Source organism: Elgaria multicarinata, chromosome 3, assembly GCF_023053635.1.
Source record: "Elgaria multicarinata webbii isolate HBS135686 ecotype San Diego chromosome 3, rElgMul1.1.pri, whole genome shotgun sequence".
Lineage (NCBI taxonomy): Eukaryota > Metazoa > Chordata > Lepidosauria > Squamata > Anguidae > Elgaria > Elgaria multicarinata.
This window is the reverse complement of record NC_086173.1, coordinates 165,557,897-165,577,715: the sequence shown is the minus strand read 5'-3', so window position 1 is coordinate 165,577,715 and position 19,819 is coordinate 165,557,897. Positions and strand designations below refer to the sequence as shown.

The following is a 19,819-nucleotide window of genomic DNA, read 5'->3' as shown; positions in this document are numbered from 1 at the left end:
TTTAAAAGAGGGCAGGGTTCCTGCAAGTTTAACTGTTGTGAGGAAGAGGGAATTTCACCAGGTTCTCCATATATACAAATGACACCTGCTGAAATTCCCTTTTCAATACAACCGATAATGATACAGGAACCCTGTCCTCCTAGAGTGACCAGATTTAAAAGAGGGCAGGGCTCCTGCAGCTTTAACAGTTGTATTGAAAAGGGAATTTCAGCAGGTGTCATTTGTATATATGTGGAACCTGGTGAAATTCCCTCTTCATCACTGCAGTTAAAGCTGCAGGAGCCCTGCCCTCTTTTAAATCTGGTCACTCTAGTATAGCTCCTGCAGTTTTAATTGTGGTGATGAAGAGGGGACTTCACCAGGTGCGGCATGCATGCAAATGACACCTGCTGAAATTCTTTTTTCAATGCAACTGTGAAAGATGCAGGAGCCCTGTCCTCCTTTCCATAGGGTCACCATACCTAACACACTTTGCATCGTTTTTAGTATGGGGTGTTTTGGGGGCCGTTTCATTGTGTTTCTTTAAAATATCTCTAGGCCACCCGCCAGGACGAAAAACCCTCCAAAGGCGGCTTAGGTAAAAAGGAACATAAATCTACAGTATATTATTGCCATAAAATTGTCTTATTCAAAAAGGCTGATGAACACGTCTCAAAGTTCAGCTCCCGAGTCAATGAAGCTAATTAAGCCACTAGAAAACCAATTATAATGATGATAATAGCAGCAACAAAAGCCATGAAATCAAGGGTAAGGGGCTTGTAGCTCACCAGACGTTCTGGCCTACAACTCCCATGATGCCTCCCCAACGACTTATGGGAATTGTAGGCCCAAACGACTGGAGGGGCGCCAGTAGTCAAAGCTCAACTAGAAAACACCGCTGCAAAATGCAACGTGGAACGAATGGGTTTCAAGGCCTCTTTAAAAGCCGGCACGAATGGAGCCAAACCGTATATCTCTGAATGAAGAGAGTTCACAGCCAGGAGGCCGCCACTGAGAAGTCCCTGTTCTGAATTGTAAGCCGTTTTCTGCGTTCGTCAAGGAATCAGGGTGCCGAACCGTTAAATAAACGCTCTAACCCCACACTCATTTCTGAGGAGAATCCCCCTGGCAGAGGGGAGGAGGCAACGCTGGTTGACCGCACGCGGAAGTAACAAAAGGAGCGACAGGAACGTCTGTCAGGTTTTGCCCTGCAGCACCACCTGGCAGCCGCAGGGCACATTGCCGGCCGTAGGGTATTTGAGATCTGATCTAGTGAAGATAGTCCAGGAATGTGAATAAATACCGTAGGGTATTTGCAGGATCCAGGCTGATCTGGGCTGATGGAGACTAGCTGGGAGCAGCCAGGAAAGGGCTATATAAGAACTCCAATTCCACTCCAGCCTTTGCCACAGCAACATGGTCTCCTGTGTCCTGACTACCTGTGATCCCAGACCTCGCCTGACCTTCTGCTTCTCCAGACCACACCTTTTGCCTCCGGCCCTGCCTGAACTCTGTTCGCCTCCGGACCTTGCCTTTTGCCTCCGGCCCTGCCTGAACTCTGTTTGCCTCTGGACCTTGCCTTTTGCCTCTGGCCCTGCCTGAACTCTGTTTCCTCCGGACCTTGCCTTTTGCCTCTGGCCCTGCCTGAACTCTGTTTCCTCCGGACCTTGCCTTTTGCCTCCGGCCCTGCCTGAACTCTGTTTGCCTCTGGACCTTGCCTTTTGCCTCTGGCCCTGCCTGAACTCTGTTTCCTCCGGACCTTGCCTTTTGCCTCCGGCCCTGCCTGAACTGTTTGCCTTTGGACCTTGCCTTTTTTCTCCAGCCCTGCCTGAACTCTGTTTGCCTCCGGACCTTGCCTTTTGCCTCCGGCCCTGCCTGAACTCTGTTTGCCTCTGGACCTTGCCTTTTGCCTCTGGCCCTGCCTGAACTCTGTTTCCTCCGGACCTTGCCTTTTGCCTCCGGCCCTGCCTGAACTGTTTGCCTTTGGACCTTGCCTTTTGTCTCCAGCCCTGCCTGAACTCTGTTCGCCTCCGGACCTTGCCTTTTGCCTCCGGCCCTGCCTGAACTCTGTTTGCCTCTGGACCTTGCCTTTTGCCTCTGGCCCTGCCTGAACTCTGTTTCCTCCGGACCTTGCCTTTTGCCTCCGGCCCTGCCTGAACTGTTTGCCTTTGGACCTTGCCTTTTGTCTCCGGCCCTGCCTGAACTCTGTTCGCCTCCGGACCTTGCCTTTTGCCTCCGGCCCTGCCTGAACTCTGTTTGCCTCTGGACCTTGCCTTTTGCCTCTGGCCCTGCCTGAACTCTGTTTCCTCCGGACCTTGCCTTTTGCCTCTGGCCCTGCCTGAACTCTGTTTCCTCCGGACCTTGCCTTTTGCCTCCGGCCCTGCCTGAACTCTGTTTGCCTCTGGACCTTGCCTTTTGCCTCCGGCCCTGCCTGAACTCTGTTTCCTCCGGACCTTGCCTTTTGCCTCTGGCCCTGCCTGAACTCTGTTTCCTCCGGACCTTGCCTTTTGCCTCTGGCCCTGCCTGAACTCTGTTTCCTCCGGACCTTGCCTTTTGCCTCCGGCCCTGCCTGAACTCTGTTTCCTCCGGACCTTGCCTTTTGCCTCCGGCCCTGCCTGAACTCTGTTTCCTCCGGACCTTGCCTTTTGCCTCCGGCCCTGCCTGAACTGTTTGCCTCCGGACCTTGCCTTTTGCCTCCAGCCCTGCCTGAACTGTTTGCCTCCGGACCTTGCCTTTTGCCTCCAGCCCTGCCTGAACACTGTTTGTCTCCGGACCTTGCCTTTTGCCTCCGGCCCTGCCTGAACTGTTTGCCTTTGGACCTTGCCTTTTGCCTCCAGCCCTGCCTGAACTCTGTTTGCCTCCGGACCTTGCCTTTTGCCTCCGGCCCTGCCTGAACTGTTTGCCTCCGGACCTTGCCTTTTGCCTCCAGCCCTGTCTGAAATGTTTGCCTCCGGACCTTGCCTTTTGCCTCCGGCCCTGCTTGAACTCTGTTTCCTCCGGACCTTGCCTTTTGCCTCCAGCCCTGCCTGAACTCTGTTTCCTCCGGACCTTGCCTTTTGCCTCCAGCCCTGCCTGAACTCTGTTTGCCTCTGGACCTTGCCTTTTGCCTCCTGCCCTGCCTGAACTCTGTTTGCCTCTGGACCTTGCCTTTTGCCTCCTGCCCTGCCTGAACTCTGTTTGCCTCCGGACCTTGCCTTTGGCTGGTATCACCAGACGCCCCACCCACCAAGCCAGTCCCACCGCCGTCCATCCCGGCCCCGGCGTTCCTGCGCGGAGGCCTTGCCACCCATGCCCCGGACCCTGACAATGTCCCAGCACCCACAAGGAGCAAAAATCCACGGAGGCTGCCCCTAACACTCCCATCTCACACCGAGAGCTGCCATCTCACCTTCTCTCACTGCTCGCCCATCAAGGACGCGCAGCGCCTCCTGCCTCTTGTCCTCTTTGCCTGCCAGGGTGAAGGCATACGCCATCAAGGCCCAGCTGTAAACGTCGGCGTCTTTTGCTTGTGCCGCCGTCTCCAAGCAGAACATGGCATTGCGTACCACAGAGTGCTGGGGAGAGAGAAGAAGGAGTCTAAGGGCTTCATCCCTCGTTCCTGTTTCCCTCGAATTATCCCCTGCAGCGTTTAGCTGTTGTTGTTGCTAGCTAAATCACACCCCGGGCGGCAGCGCTCCTAAGATCCTTTGCATACCAGGAAAAGCGTTTAAGGGGGAAACGTAAAAAATCATTTTAAAAAAATCAACGGATGACCCAATCCGATTCAAATTTGGTATGCTTAAAGCTCTCCTTCGTATCTATTACTGTTCCAATTTTGATGTCTTTATCTTTAAAGCTTGCGCAGATGTAAGCATTGGTTTAATTTGTACTTTAAACGTCTGAAATCCTGCTGCTGCGCCCCCAGTAGCCGCTCAGAGAACAACGAATGATTCGCTCCAAAACTAGTCGCGAAATAGGTCAGGTCTTCTGGCTTTAAAGCAGGACGCATGGGAGTACTTCACAGTCAAAGCAGATTAGAAGCTGGAAAACTTCGGAGTCCTTTGCACGCAATTCGCCATGATGGCACAGTATAACGCTGGTGTGATGAAGCTCAAAGAGAAGGCAAGATAGTTTAGAATAGGTGGGGAGGGTGCAGGATGGACGTGGAATTCTCCACCTGGTGTTTGCTGCATGCCCAGCCAAGACTGAAGTGCCAGGTGGGTAACCGTGTAGAGAGAAGCTGTGGCATTGCCCCACAGTTCTGTTCCCTTAGGTATGTCTGGGCTTTGTGTGTCTAGCGAGTGCAGAATGTTGGACTGAGTGGGTGTGGCTGATGATGCTGTGAAAGAGGGAGGAGTCTAAATGGGGGAGTTTGGTTGGTTAGTGGGTGGGGAGTTGGGAGTGTCCCTTAGGATTGTCAGTGGTGTGGAGCGTGAAAGGAGGTAAGATTTTAAAGGACTGCAAGTATTTTGTCAAGGTGCCCACAACTCTCCCTCATGATTCCAAAGCCAAAGAGGTCTAAGTCGTTGCAGCAATGTTGAAAAACCTGGTGAGACCATGAAAGACCATGAGAAGAGCCCTACTGGATCAGACCAAAGGTCCACCTAGTCCAGCACTCTGTTCACACAGTGGCCAACCAGCCATCGGCCAGAGATGAACAAGCAGGACATGAGTACAACAGCACCCTCCCGCCCATCTTCCCCAGCAACTGGTGTACATAGGCTTACTGCCTCAGACACTGGAGATAGCACTTAGCCATCAGGGCTAGTAGCCATGGATAGCCATTTCCCCCTCCAGGAATTTCTCCAACCCCCTTTTAAAGCCATCCAAATGGGTGGCCATCACCACATCCTGTGGAAGTGAGTTCCATAACTTAACTGTGTGCTGTGTGGAGAAGTACTAAATTTTGTACTTTTGATGGTCTTTCACTTTGTTTTTATCAACTATTTCCATCTCTTCCAGCAGGCCTACCCAGTGGAATTTTAGGATGCTTTTAGGATGCTTTTAGGATGTTTCAACAATGTATACTATGTTTTTAATCAGTATTTTATATATTTTATACCTATTGCTGTTCCCCGCCTCGATCCAAACAGAGAGGCGGGTAAAAAATAAGATGATGATGATGATGATGATGATGATGTTAAGCCTAGTACCTATTTGCAAGTGTGTTTTTACGGCCAACATATCTACACACACACCGCCCCTCCAATGTCTACCAGCACAAATGTCGCTCCTCTGAAGTGACACACTTCTGGAAGTGAATTACCATCCAATAGCCTTGACTATTGGGCAGTATAGAAGTGCAATCAATCAATCAATATTGGCCAGGGAGTGTTTGGACTTCATGGGATCTTTCTTTTCAAGCGGAGCGGGAGGGGGGGAGAGTTTACTTACAGTGAGTGGCAGACCCATCTCCAGCAAAGCGATGGTGATGTAGGCAGAAAGCTGGACTTCATCATCAACCCCGCCCTGTAGGAAAGACGGCAGGAAGACGTTGGGCTCCGGGCAATACGTGGAATTTTAGGACATTTTTAGAATGCTTTTAGGATGTTTTAACAATGTATGTTTTGTTCTTAATTCAGTTTTATGTACTGTTCCCTGCCTCGATCAAAATGGAGAGGCGGGTAAGAAATAATTTATGGAATAACAGCCTCAAGTTACAGGAAGCCAGATTCCAGCTGGACATCAGGAAAAACTTCCTGACTGTTAGAGCAGTATGACAATGGGACCAGTGACCTAGGGAGGTTGTGGGCTCTCCCACACTAGAGGCCTTCAAGAGGCAGCTGGACAAGCATCTGTCAGGGAGGCTTTAGGGTGGATTCCTGCATTGAGCAGGGGGTTGGACTCGATGGCCTTGTAGGCCCCTTCCAACTCTACTCTTCTATGGTTCTATGATCTTCTAGTCCAACCCTCTGCAATGTGCAATCTTCTACCTTCCTCGCATGATAGGAGTGTGCTCCTTCCCTGAGTGGGAGCGCCCACCCACGTGGTCTACTTGCCACTGGTTTTCATGGAAAGACTTCCCATCTCTCCGCCCCCCTGCCCTGCTTCCCATGTATTTTTCCCCTTCACCACCACAACATAGTTTCCCATCTGTTCCTCGGAGCTTTATCTCCCCCCTGGAAACACTATTTATTAGCAGCCAGGACAGCAGACTTCATTACAGAGGTTGGTGCTGCTCTGTTGGCCTTGGCAGCTGCTAAGCCAGCTGGGGATAATGGGAGGTGTAGTCCGGCCCGCCTGGAGGGCATCCGGTGGGGGACGGCCCTGTTAGCATGTGCCGTGCCAAGAGGGTGCTAATCTATGGTTCCGACAATGACACGGAAGTTGAGTTTACCTTCAGGGAGACTTGCCAGAGGGATCCGGTGCTCTGGAAGCAGCCGTTTTCCTTCTGCCGGATGGCCAACGCGGCCAGGGCCTCCGTGATGTGCCTCTCTTCGATAAAGATGAGCCCCCTGGCTTGAGCGAAGGACTTGAGCACAAACGCCGTCAGCCTGCAAGACAAACCGGAGCGGAGCGTTACCTTCCCCTTCCGGTTGCCCCATCGCCAACCCGCCGAGAGAGATTGGTACCCGGGAACTCTCCCTAAGGTGGCCTCGTCACCCTGCGTGGTGACAAGGAAATCTGAAAAGCGTCCCTTTGCAACCCCTCACTTCAAACACACCCCTGACACTTTCCCTCTACCTCCCCATCCACCCATCTTCGTGCCTCTAATAATGAAGAGACACAGGAAGCCTCAAGGCTGTCCTCATCTCTTGGCTCCTTCATCATAGAATCATAGAATATCAGAGTTGGAAGGGGCCTACAAGGCCATCAAGTCCAACCCCCTGCTCAATGCAGGAATCCACCCTAAAGCATCCCTGACAGATGGTTGTCCAGCTGCCTCTTGAAGGCCTCTAGTGTGGGAGAGCCCACAACTTCATCAGGCAACTGATTCTATTGTCGTACTGCTCTAACAGTCAGGAAGTTTTTCCTGATGTCCAGCTGGAATCTGGCTTCCTTTAACTTGAGCCCGTTATTCCGTGTCCTGCACTCTGGGAGGATCGAGAAGAAATCCTGGCCTTCCTCTGTGTGACAACCTTTCAAGTATTTGAAGAGTGCTATCATGTCTCCCCTCAACCTTCTCTTCTCCAGGCTAAACATGCCCCGTTCTTTCAGTCTCTCTTCATAGGGATTTGTTTCCAGACCCCTAAACATCACAACCGTTAAAGCTGCAGGTGCTCTGTCCTCTTTTGTATCTGGCCACTCTAGTATAGCTCTTGCAGCTTTCGCTGTTGTGATGAAGAGGGAATTTCACCAAGTTCCCCATATATACAAATGACACCTGCTGAAATTCCCTTTTCTAATCAACTGGTAAAGACACAGGAGGCCTGTCCTCCTTTTCATAGGGTCACCCTACGCAAACTGCCGTTCTTGGAATCCATTCCACATTCACAGCTCCTGATGAGGGCGGAAGCCAACCTGTTTAGCTCTCAGGATATTTTGAAACTGCTCTGTTGTTACTTTATCTATCTTTTCTATTCACACACACAAAGAAACATCAACGATGAAAGAGCCTCACCAGGTGTTCCCCGTCTCCTGACTACGTTGTCCAAAGGTGCTGTAGGAGCCATCTGAGTGCTTGTAGTTAAGCTGCCTCTGGTAGCCTAAAACGGAGGGTGGAAAACAGTGGTGTGTGGCTGCACCATCCTCAGCCCACAAGTAGCTTCCCATCGTGACCTTGCGCAGGTGGGCGCCACTCCCCGCGTGTACGTACACTTTCCCGATTTGGAAGTGGGCGTCATGTGGTCCGAGTTTTGGCAGGCACCATCTCTCAACAGTGCCGTAATAGCCCTGTTACACAGGGCCTAACATCTAGGATGCCTCTTGTGCATCTACCCGTACACTGCGCTCTACATCTAAGGTCCTCCTCCGAGTGCCTACTCCGAGGGAAGCTCAGAGGACGGCCACAAGGGAGAGGGCTTTTTCAGTGGTGGCCCCCCAATTATGGAACGATCTCAACAATGAGGCTCGCCTGGCGCCAACATTGTTATCTTTTCGGCGCCAGGTCAAGACTTTTCTCTTCTCCCAGGCATTTTAACAGCATTTAACAACACTCAGTTTGTTTGCTTTTAACGGACCCCAGAACTGTTGCTTTTAAATGGATGCTGCTGTTTTCATACTGTTTATGTTTTTGATGGTTTTAAATTTTGTATACTTTTTAACGTTCACTGTTTTTAACTTTGGTAAACCGCCCAGAGAGCTTCAGCTATGGGGCAGTATATTAATGTAATAAATCATATTATTATTAATTATTATTATTATTATTATTATTTATTGTATTTATATACCGCCCCATAGCCGAAGCTCTCTGGGCAGTTCACGTAAGATACAACATTTAAAAACAATATACAAAAACTAAAAACCACCAAAACATGCAAAATTCACATACATTTAAAACCACTATATTAACTTGTCAAAAAACAGACCCAGGCTCAATGCCTGGGAGAAAAGTCGAGTCCTGGTGCCGAAAAGATATCGATGTCGGCGCCAGGCGGGCCTCATCAGGGAGATTGTTCTACAGTTTGGGGGCCACCACTGAAAAGGCCCTCTCCCTTGTTGCCACCCTCCGAGCTTCCCTCGGAGTAGGCACCCGGAGCAGGACTTTAGACGTTGAGCATAATGCTCAGGTAGGTTCATGTCGGGAGAGGCATTCCATCAGGTATTGTGGTCCCAAGCCATGTAAGGCTTTATAGGTTAAAACCAGCACCTTGAATTGGGCTCAAAACGTACAGGCAGCCAATGCAAGCAGGCCAGAATCGTTATTATATGCTCGAACCTTCTGGTTCCAGTTATCAATCTGGCCGCTGCATTTTGCACAAGCTGCAGCTTCTGAACTGTCTCCAAAGGCTGCCTCACATAGAGCGCATTGCAGTAATCTAATTTGGAGGTTGCCAGAGCGTAGACAACTGAAGCCAGGTTATCCCTGTCCAGATAGGGGCATAGCTGGGCCACCAACTGAAGCTGGTAAAAGGCACTCCATGCCACCGAGGCCACCTGGGACTCAAGTGACAGAGATGGAGGCTGAGAAATGCACCCATGGTCCCCTTCTGCAGAGTAATGCTCTTTCGCCACACACACAGCAACGGAAAGGACCTCCAGATGACAGAGCCGGCCATCAAATATACCCTGAACTTGCCAGCCTCCATTATTAAATTGCCCCACCACTTAATCAACCAAAGCTTCAGTTGATTAATCTGCCAAGGATGCAGAGCCCTGAATATAAACAGTCAGTCAGAAGGACTCTGTAGTTAGGGTGATCATATGGCGAGGAGGACAGGGCTCCTGTACCTCTAACAATTGTATAGAAAGGGGGAATTTCAGCAGGTGTCCTTTGTATGCATGCAGCACCTGGTGAAATGCCCTCTTCATCACAACAGTTAACGCTGCAGGGGCTCTGCCCTCTTTTGTATCTGGTCAAGAGGGCAGGTCTCCTTCAGCTTTAACTGTTGTGATGAAGAGGGCATTTCACCAGGTGCTGCCTGCATGCAAAGGACACCTGCTGAAATTCCCCCTTTCTATACAACCGTTAAAAGATACAGGAGCCCGGTCCTCCTTTCCGTGTGGTCACCCTACTGTAGTCATCTGCCACCACCCATGGACAAGAAGAAGGGTCAAATTGCTCCTGCGCTGCCCTGTGGGTCTTCTCACCAGCCAACAAGTGTCTGGTGATGGTGGATTGGATGTGTTCCGTCAGCTGCCCGGTCTTATTGAGGTACTCCATGACGTAGATATTGGGTGCAAAGAGGGCCATGTTCTGCTCCCCACAGCCATAGGGCATTTTGACGAGGTTCTGGAGGTTCTGGATGGCTCCACCCAGCATGTCGCCTGAGATGGGGGAAGAGAAGGACAGGAGACGCTGAGGCAAATATGGCCAATGGGGCAGAATGCAGTCAGCAGAGGAACGAGGGAGGCAGGCAGGTTTGGAAATCGTGTGTGTGTGTGTGTGTGTGTGTGTGTGTGTGTGAGAGAGAGAGAGAGAGAGAGAGAGTTAAATTAGTGAAAAATGCAAGGGAAATGCATCAAATGAAAAGACAGAAACACGCGGAGGCCTTCCTCTCAGTGCTGCTATTATTATTATTATTATTATTATTATTATTATTATTATTATTATTATTACATATATATCCCGCTTTTTTTCCCTCCAAGGAACCCAAGGCAGCATACATAATCCCCCTCCTCTCCACTTTATCCTCACTACAACAACCCTGTGAGGTGGGTTGGGCTGAGAGGCTGTGACTGGCCCAAAGTCACCCAGTGGGTTTCTCCTGGCTCGCAGTCCGACAACTGCTGAAAACAACAGAATGAAATTTAATAGGGATAAATGCCAAGTTCTACATCTAGGAAATAGAAACCAAAGGCACAGTTACAAGATGGGGGATACTTGGCTCAGCAATACTACAAACGAGAAGGATCTTGGAATTGTTGTAGATTGCAAGCTGAATAGGAGCCAACAGTGCGATACGGTTGCAAGAAAGGCCAATGCTATTTTGGGCTGCATTAATAGAAGTATAGCTTCCAAATCACGTGAGGTCCTGGTTCCTCTCTATTCGGCCCTGGTTAGGCCTCATCTAGAGTACTGTGTTCAGTTCTGGGCTCCACACTTCAAGAAGGACGCAGACAAGCTGGAGCGTGTTCAGAGGAGGGCAACCAGGATGATCAGGGGTCTGGAAACAAAGCCCTACGAAGAGAGACTGAAAGAACTGGGCATGTTTAGCCTGGAGAAGAGAAGATTGAGGGGAGACATGATAGCACTCTTCAAATACTGAAAAGGTTGTCGCACACAGGAGGGCCAGGATCTCTTCTCGATCCTCCCAGAGTGCAGGGCACGGAAGAACGGGCTCAAGTTAAAGGAAGCCAGATTCCGGCTGGACATCAGGAAAAACTTCCTGACTTTTAGAGCAGTACGACAATGGAATCAGTTCCCTAGGGAGGTTGTGGGCTCTCCCACACTAGAGGCCTTCAAGAGGCAGCTGGACAACATCTGTCAGGGATTCTTTTGGGGTGGATTCCTGCATTGAGCAGGGGGTTGGACTTGATGGCCTTGTAGGCCCCTTCCAACTCTACTATTCTATGATTCTATGAGCTCTGACAGAAGTGCACGTTTGCTTGACGGCTTCGATGTATCTAATTAACAGCTATTTCAGCCTGTGCAGAGTCAAGCTCATTCCTTCACAGAAAATAAAGTTGTGGGAGCGTGAAGGCAAAGGAAGGCCAGATACAACACAATTCAGAAGGTCTGTACCAGAGCGGCTCTTACCCAACACACAGTGCGTGGCCCTGGCTGAACCTTCCACAACGTTTTCTGGCAGCTTCAAAGAAATATCCGTTGAACGTGAAGTCTCTGCAAGAGAAGAGAGAGGTGTTTTCGTTTTTAATCACGCTATGTACTTAATCGCTGCGTCGAAGAATCCGAGCGGCCCTCCTTAGCCTTTGCTGCCCGTCTGCCGCTTTTTTTCCCCTCAAAAAAATTTTTTTCCCTCAAAAAAAATTTTTACCTCAAAAAAAAATTTTTTCCCTCAAAAAAATTTTTTTCCCTCAAAAAAATTTTTTTCCCTCAAAAAAATTTTTTTCCCTCAAAATTTTTTTTCCCTCAAAAAAATTTTTTCCCCTCAAAATTTTTTTTCCCCTCAAAAATTGCCAGCACACTGAGGGCCATGGGGAAAACCAATCCATGGTTTTTCTTGAAGACATGGCGTGTGAGGAGAATCCAGCATGTCTAGAAGCAAAATGGTGCTTGTGGCAGGCTTCGGGGAGCAGCATTTTGTTTCAAAACAAGCTATGGTTTCTAGGGGAAAAAACAGCTTTCCCCCCCTGCGACTATAGCAAATTCAGCGGTGGTGGAGACTGCAAAAATAAAAATTAAAAAAATCAGGGGAGCAGCCCTAGATGCTCAGTGGGCCCAGGGCCGACACTACCATTAGTCCTCAGAGGGGTGCAGTACTGACCTTTTAGGGTCACAGTTTTATACAAATTAGCTGTTTTAAGAAGAAAAAACATAATAAGTTCAAGTTTTGTGCTTTTTATTTTTTCTACAAAACATCTGTTCTTAAAAATCGAAGCTGGCAAAAAAAATAAAAATGGGGGGGTTTCAAGTAGCTCGCCTTCCCTAGGCCGCAAAATAGTCTGGCACCAGCCCTGGGTGGGCACAGCAAACACACTGGGTCAGTTGAGAGGTTGTCTGACCCAGAATGATGTAGCTTAATGAAATTGGACCTTTATTTATTTCATTTATATCTCAACTTTTTTCCTCGAAGGAACCCAAGGCAGCGTACATAATCCTCCTCCTCTCCATATTATCCTCATAACAGTAGGGTGACCATATTTTGGAAACCAAAAAGGAGGACAACATGGTCGCCCCCCAAGGGGGCGTGTCCAGTACCAAACATAGCCTTGGTCACATGTCTGATTTTACAGCACACATTTAAGACAAATTATGTTCTACATAACATCTTAATGTTAAAATCACTGAAATAAAGAACAAGTGAGAGATTCAATGTATCTGAAATTAACTTCACTCACTCCTACTTTTGTAGGTTTTGCTGTACTTTGAAGCTTTTGCTATACTCTGTGTGTTACATTCTCCCCTTCCCTCAAATATCTTTTCTGACTGTATCTTCACTCATTGCAAGCTGCTGCTGTTGTTAACAGGGTTTGCTACTGGCCCCAGATCTGTTTCAAATTTGGTATGGCTAAAGCTCTACCTAAATCCTATCATGGTACAAAGTTTCATCTCTTTATCTTTAAAAATGACAGTTTTAAAAATAATAATTTTAAAACCTCAATTTTTAAAAAAAAATCCTACAAAATTAATGGATAAACAGATCTGTTTCAAATTTGGTGTGGCTAAAGCTCTACCTAAATCCTTTCACGGTGCAAAGTTTCATCTCTTTATCTTTAAAAATGACGATTTAAAAAATAATAATTTTAAAACCTCAATTTTAAAAAAATTCCTAAAAAATCAATGGATGAACGGATCTGTTTCAAATTTGGTAAGACTAAAGCCCTTCCTAAGAGCTACTGTTGTGCCAAGATTCATGTCTTTATCTTAAAAAATGATGGAGTTATAAGCATTTTTGTTAATTCCCATTAGAGCTGCTCTTTGAGAAAAAAATCCGGATTTCCCCTCCCCCCTCCCAGATTTGCCATCAAAAACCCGGGCAAATCTGGGCAAATCTGGTCATATGGTCACCCTACATAACAACAACATTGTGAGGCGGGTTGGGATGAGAGTCTGTGATTGGCCCAAAGTCACCCAGTGGGTTTCCGTGGCCGAGTGGGGACTAGAACCCGGATCTCCCCTGCAGTGAACTGCCTCCTTCCACCTCAGGTCACTGAAGGAGGAGAGGCCTCCAGCTGGCACTCACCATCTGCACAGAGCATGGAGTTGATGGCCACGTCGTTCTCGATCCCTTCAGGCTACGTGAGGAAAGAAGGGAAAGGAAAAATGGGAGAATGAGGGTCAGGAAAGAAGAAACTTGCCTGGTCACCTGTGGAGAGTGAAAACGCCTCCAGGTGACCAGGAGAGGAATGTTGAATTTCCCCCTTATTGGCCCCGTTCAGAAGACACCTTAAACCACGGCTTTAACTACGGTGGTTAAGCCAGAAAGTCGGGCTGTGTTCAGAAGACACCTTAAACCATGGCTTTAAACATGGTGAATAAAGCAAAAGGCCTGTCACTGTTTTCCTGCAACTGCCGTGTTTCTCAGAAAACAACTGCTTTTGATGGGAGGCAAATGACGAGGCTTGCTAAGAAATCTACAAAGCTTTTATTAAGCAACAATCCTCTCTTCTACCTGAAGAGAGTCTAGCCTCTTGGAAACGTCCCCCTAAGCAAAACTATGCAAACTAAGCAAGATAATTGTCCGCTCAAGAAGAAAAAGGAAGCCACTTCCCAAATGCCCGTAACTTCAGAGTGCCTGGTGCGGATGCAGGTTCTGAGGCAATCAAACTGACTTTCTCACACCTTCCTTCCGCCCCGTGTGTTTGAGCTTCTGGCGGACCCTAGCATCAGCTAGCTTGTTGGGATGCTCACCTCCGGAAGAAAGCTCACTTCCCACCGAGTGTGTAGGATTTGGCCTTGAGGAGATAAGCTCTGGAGGGGGCTGACTCCCAGCTGGGGAATCGCCCGTGAGAGCTTTCTCCCCCACTGGTCCAGGCTGGCTGGTGTCTGGCGCTGCATCTTCTAGTTCTGAATCTGATTCTGAGTGATTACCTGAAACATCTTCTCTCAAAACAGGGGCAGTACGGTTAGCCATGACAGCAAACGTTTCTGCAGCGATACATATGTGATTGCTTCAGCCCCAAGCAGCTCACGTACCTCGACCAAGAGTGTCTTGATCACGGTGTCCTTCGCCCCTTTGCTGGGCACCACCACGACTTCATTCCCGCAGGGCTGGTCCGATTCCACGGCCTCTGCGCTGACAGTGAAGTTAATCTCACCTAGGAAAGAAACGGCCCCCACCTCAGCACGCTATTCTTGTCATTACGGCGCCGAGAGACCATCTTACGTGGTTCTCTCTGGCCCTATTTTATCCTCAGATGAAAATACCAGCGTCAGACGGGCTGAAGACGAGAAGCAGAGGCTGCCCAGTCTTCTCCCCCAGACTGTGTCAACTTTCCCTTGGGCCTGTCAGTCCCTGGATCCCAGATCGGGCCCTGCCCTGTTGGGAGACCTTCCGCTGATGTAGAGGAGAGGCTTTGGGACTGGCCGACGAGACCACATCACGCCAGTCCTCAGCTACACTGGCTACCAGTCCATGTCCGGGCCCGATTCAAAGTGCTGGTATTAACATTTAAAGCCCTAAATAGCTTGGGGCCAGGCTATCTGAAGGAACGCCTCCTCCCGTATGTACCTGCCCGGACCCTAAGGTCTTCCTCAGGGGTCCTTCTCCGTGAGCACCTGCCAAAGGAAGTGAGGCAAGTGGCTACCAGAAGCAGGGCCTTCTCTGCTGTGGCACCCCGGCTATGGAATGAGCTCCCTAAGGAGGTTCGCTTGGCACCTACATTATATGCTTTCAGACACCAGGTGAAGACCTTTTTATTCTCTCAGCATTTTAACAGTCTATAAGTTCATTTTTAACCTTGCTGTTTTAAGTTTGTATTTTAAGTTTGTATTTCTGCACTGCTGCTGATTTTATCCTGGTTGTGCTTTTATATTGTATTTTACATCGTACTTTTATACTGTTTGTTTTATACTTTGAATGGTTTTAATTTCTGTGAGCCGCCCAGGGAGCTTCGGCTATTGGGCGGTATAAAAATGCAATAAATAAATAAATATTTCTTTTCTTCAGCCTGAAGGATTGTTTCAAAGGTTAGAATCATAGAATAGTAGAGTTGGAAGGGGCCTATAAGGCCATCAAGTCCAACCCCCTGCTCAATGCAGGAATCTACCTTAAAGCATCCCTGACAGATGGTTGTCCAGCTGCCTCTTGAAGGCCTCTAGTGTGGGAGAGCCCACAACCTCCCTAGGTAACTGATTCCATTGTCGTACTGCTCTAACAGTCAAAAAGTTTTTCCTGATGTTCAGCCGGAATCTGACTTCCTGTAACTTGAGCCCGTTATTCCCTGTCCTGCACTCTGGGAGCTTTGCATAAGCTTTGACCCGTTCCCTTTTCCCCTTCCCAAAGGAACACCAGATCTACCTCCAGAACTCCGCGTCCCTCTTTCCAGGTAAACGTCAGGACTACTTTCAACGCCTTCGGCCGGGCTTATCGCTCTCGTGTAACGTTCCAGGCTCACGAAACGTTACACGGCTCAAACGCTTATGCTGGCACCCCGAGTGTGTCCTGAAAGGTCCGAGGGTCCCCTGGTTGAGATGCAGGGGGGGTGGCAGGCTGCTAAGAGACATGAACAAGACCACAGCCATCTTGGCCGGTCTTCACACTGGGTATTTCCTCATCCCTGCCTACACCGCAGGGAGTTTGTGCAGCTCCCTTTCTCCCTTCACTGCCTTCTTCTTGAACGGCCAGGGAGGGGGTGGCCTTGTCTCGCCTTCCTCCCTGGCCTTCCCAACTCCCCGAGGTGTGAATCAGTGTCGCCGCTTACCCAGAGTTTTGGGGGTCACGTTCCAGGAGAGGGTTTTCCTTTCGTTCTCACACAGGCAATAAGAGTCCTCCACCGGCGTCACAGGGGAAGCGTCAAATTCGTCCGAAGGAGCCAGAGTTACATGGACCTGTCCGGAGAGAAAAGGCCATTACCAGAGAGGTCGCTGTGTCAGTCAGAAGAGGGATGAGAAGAGGAGGTACCGGATCTGGGTTTCGGAGGGCTCATAGCCAAGACATCTTCAACGGGCCTCCTCCCTCGCTGAGCCCACCTTCTCACTCCCATTGTCACCAGCTGCTGTCCCTCCTCCCCCTCTGTGTGAACAGAGCGCTGGACTAGATGGACCCTTGGTCTGATCCAGCAATTCTGGCGCAATCGAACTGACTTTCTCACACCTTCCTTCCGCCCCGTGTGTTTGAGCTTCCGGCGGACCCTAGCATCAGCTAGTTTGTTGGGACGTCTTCTTAAGTTGGGGGATTATTGCTCTGTGCCGTGGCTCCTAAGCCATGGGGTTCCACAGGGCTCTATCTTATCCCCTATGCTGTTTAACATATACATGAAGCCGTTGGGGGAGGTTATCCGGAGATGTGGACTGAGGTGTCACCAATATGCGGATGATACAAAGCTCTACCTTTCCTTTTCATCAAACCCAGGTGAGGCAGTGGCTGTCCTGAACCAGTGCCTGGGAACGGTAATGGACTGGATGAGGGCTAATAAACTGAAACTCAATCCAGACAAGACGGAGGTACTGTTAATGGGTGGTTCATTTGTCCGGCGAGGTGATGTTTGCCCTGTCCTGGACGGGGTTGCACTCCCCCTGAAGGACCGGGTCTGTAGTTTGGGGGTGCTCTTGGATCCAGAACTGTCACTTGAGGCACAGGTGAACTCAGTGGCAAAGAGCACCTTTTATCAGCTTAGGTTGATATACCAACTACGCCCTTATCTGGACAGAGATAGCCTAGCTACAGTGATCCATGCTCTGATAACCTCTGGTTTGGATTACTACAATGCGTTATACGTGGGGCTGCCTTTGAAAACAGTTTGGCTTAACCACCATGGTTAAAGCCATGGTTTAAGGTGTCTTCTGAACACAGCCCGGCTTTCTGGCTTAACCACCATGGATAAAGCCATGGTTTAGGGTGTCTTCTGAATGGCCCCATTGAGAGAGGTCAAGTCTGGGGCCACAGAATTACAGAGGGAAGGGAGGCCTCCGTACTTCACAGAGTACTGAGGAAGTGAACTCCAGTCCCCAAAAACTGAGGCCACAATAATATGGTGACCATGTGAAAAGGAGGACAGGGCTCCTGTATCTTTAACAGTTGCTTAGAAAGGGGATTTTCAACAGGTGTCATTTGTATGCATGCAGCACCGGGTGAAATTCCCTCTTCATCACAACAGTTAAAGCTGCAGGAGCCCTATCCCCCTTTTCATATGGTCACCCTAAATGTATTTTCAACACCAATTGATAACATAAAAAAGGAACGCTGATTGTAAATAACAGCTGGATCAGCACCTGAGCTCAAATGGGGTGTAATCTAATACCATCTGCAGTATATAAGACACACGAAAAGGTTTGTTTTCTGCTATGAGTTACAAAAGCGCAAAAACCAGCATTTACAGCACTCAAAAAAGTTGGACAGAAGAACATCAGAAGAGCCCTGATGCTGGATCAGACCAAGGGTCCATCTAGTCCAGCACTCTGTTCGCCCAGTGAACAACCAGCCATCGACCAGGGACCAACAAGGCAGGACATGGTGCAACAGCACACTCCCACCCATGTTCCCCAGCAACTGGTACACACAGGCTTACTGCCTCAAATACTGGAGATAGTACACAACCATCAGGGCTAGTAGCCATGGATAGCCTTCCCCTCCAGGAATTGATCCAACCCCCTTTTAAAGCCATCCAGATTGGTGGCCATCATCACTACATCTTGGAGACCAGGAAATTCAAAACAGCCAAGTTATGTCTGTGGGGTCTTGGGAGGCTCCTAGCTTAGGTTTATGTCGGTGGATAGTGGGGGAATAATGACTCCGGTTGAAAGTGAACCAAAAGGGAACGTTTTCACTACTGTTAAGAAATTTGAGAGGAGAAAAAATATGGGAACAATGTCTAAAAAGAGGGAATTCATGATTATGATGATTATTTTTTTAAAAAAAATAAAATTCTCTCTAAAGTTGTCTAAGAAAATGTAGTATTCCTTTGTAGAAAAGCCCCTTGAAGCTTTGTTTAAAAGCATGGAGGTGTTGTCCACAAGATACTACTCTTACTTTTGTTTTATAGCTCCTGAAGAAGGAGGTCATCCCTCCGAAACACGTAGAGCAAAACAAATTTATCTGTATTCTGAGAACCGGAGTTTGACTCCTCCTTTGCCATCGGTCGACAGCGTCTTTCCCTCCACATTTCTGGAAATTGGCCACCGGACCCCCGAAATTGGCTATCGCAGCCATCGAGGATGGTACTGTTGCTAAAAAAACGGCTCAGAAATGTTCCAAAATGCGTAAAAGTAAATAAATACGTCCCGGAATGTGGCTCCTGGGCCATTGGCGAGCCTTAACCCAAGAAACGGAGAGATAGAGAGACCAAGGTAGACGGGTTGGGGGAATGGAGCATTGCTCACCCTGAGGCAGATGTTCAGGTAGTTGAAGGTGGTGGCCTTCATCACTGCCACCTCACCCCGCACCACGGAGTAGGGCAAGGTGACTTCGATGAAGAAGGGCTGGAAGGAGTAGACGGAGGTGGACGGGGCCAGGCCGAAGCCCGCCTCCTCCGACAGGCAGAAGGCGCCAGCTTTCCATTCTGTGATGGTGTCCGGAACGGTCACAGGGATATCGGTCTGTGCTTGGAACTCGCCCCCCTTTTGCTCAGAGGCTCTGTGGGACACAGGAGAAGAAGGGGTGAGGAGGAATCCCACGGCACCCTTCCGCAAGCCGGCTCCTTCTTGTCTGCAAGAAGGACGCAGACAAGCCGGAGCGTGTTCAGAAGAGGGTAATGAGTACCATCAGGGGTCTGGAAACAAAGCCCTATGAAGAGAGACTGAAAGAACTGAGCATGTTTAGCCTGGAGAAGAGAAAATGGAGGGGAGACATGATAGCACTCTTCAAATGCTTGAAAGGTTGTCACACAGAGGAGGGCCAGGATCTCTTCTCGATCCTCCCAGAGTGCAGGACACGGAATAACGTGCTCAATTTACAGGAAGCCAGATTCCGGTTAGACATCAGGAAAAACCTCCTGACTGTTAGAGCAGTACGACAATGGAATCAGTTGCCTGGCGAGGTTGTGGGCTCTCCCACACTAGAAGCCTTCAAGAGGCAGCTGGACAGCCATCTGTCAGGTATACTTTGGGGTGGATTCCTGCATTGAGCTGGGGGTTTGACTCGATGGCCTTGTAGGCCCCTTCCAACTCTACTATTCTATGATTCTATCTGCCACTGAAAGGGCAACTCTCATCATTGTCATTGTCAACACCACACCACAATGACAACAGCTTTCGCATTTGTACGGGGCTTTCAAGGGTTCAGTTGCTCTCGACTTGCACTATCCAATCGCCATTTCTACCACAACCTTGTAAGGCAGGCTTCCCTCCAAAAGCGTTGGACTTCATGGGCTGTCCTTGGGTTCCGGGGTGGCTTGCTTACCACAGTCACAAGCCACCCTGCCCAGGTTCGCACAACACAATAAGCCGTGGTGACGGTCCACCGTGGCTTGAATATTCAAAATGGTGCCTGTGACAAAATGATAATTTACGTTATTTGCTGTGGCCGATATCTTTTATTTT

The 19,819-nt window shown here is 49.1% G+C and overlaps 1 protein-coding gene and 1 long non-coding RNA gene across 4 annotated transcripts in view; both read right to left on the bottom strand.

The window, feature by feature from the left end:
• Positions 1–19,819, bottom strand: part of LOC134396271 (alpha-2-macroglobulin-like) — a 92,197-nt gene that overhangs the window by 10,384 nt on the left and 61,994 nt on the right. For both annotated transcript variants that reach the window (XM_063122690.1, XM_063122691.1), the window contains exons 20-29: positions 18,662–18,914; positions 16,045–16,171; positions 14,318–14,439; positions 13,365–13,416; positions 11,258–11,341; positions 9,649–9,825; positions 7,520–7,604; positions 6,296–6,452; positions 5,353–5,427; positions 3,368–3,533 (exon numbers count right to left, since the gene is read on the bottom strand). In XM_063122690.1, the coding sequence (XP_062978760.1) occupies positions 3,368–3,533; positions 5,353–5,427; positions 6,296–6,452; positions 7,520–7,604; positions 9,649–9,825; positions 11,258–11,341; positions 13,365–13,416; positions 14,318–14,439; positions 16,045–16,171; positions 18,662–18,914 (1,298 nt within the window). The remainder of the gene's footprint in view (positions 1–3,367; positions 3,534–5,352; positions 5,428–6,295; positions 6,453–7,519; positions 7,605–9,648; positions 9,826–11,257; positions 11,342–13,364; positions 13,417–14,317; positions 14,440–16,044; positions 16,172–18,661; positions 18,915–19,819) is intronic.
• Positions 2,112–3,093, bottom strand: LOC134396495 (uncharacterized). 2 transcript variants are annotated; one of them, XR_010025269.1, is made up of 3 exons: positions 3,028–3,093; positions 2,617–2,935; positions 2,112–2,153 (listed from the first exon to the last, which is right to left on the bottom strand). It is a non-coding gene; the product is annotated as an uncharacterized LOC134396495 (long non-coding RNA). The 2 variants fall into 2 exon arrangements; XR_010025270.1 differs by lacking the exon at positions 2,112–2,153 and adding an exon at positions 2,352–2,386 and having other exon boundaries at positions 2,662–2,935.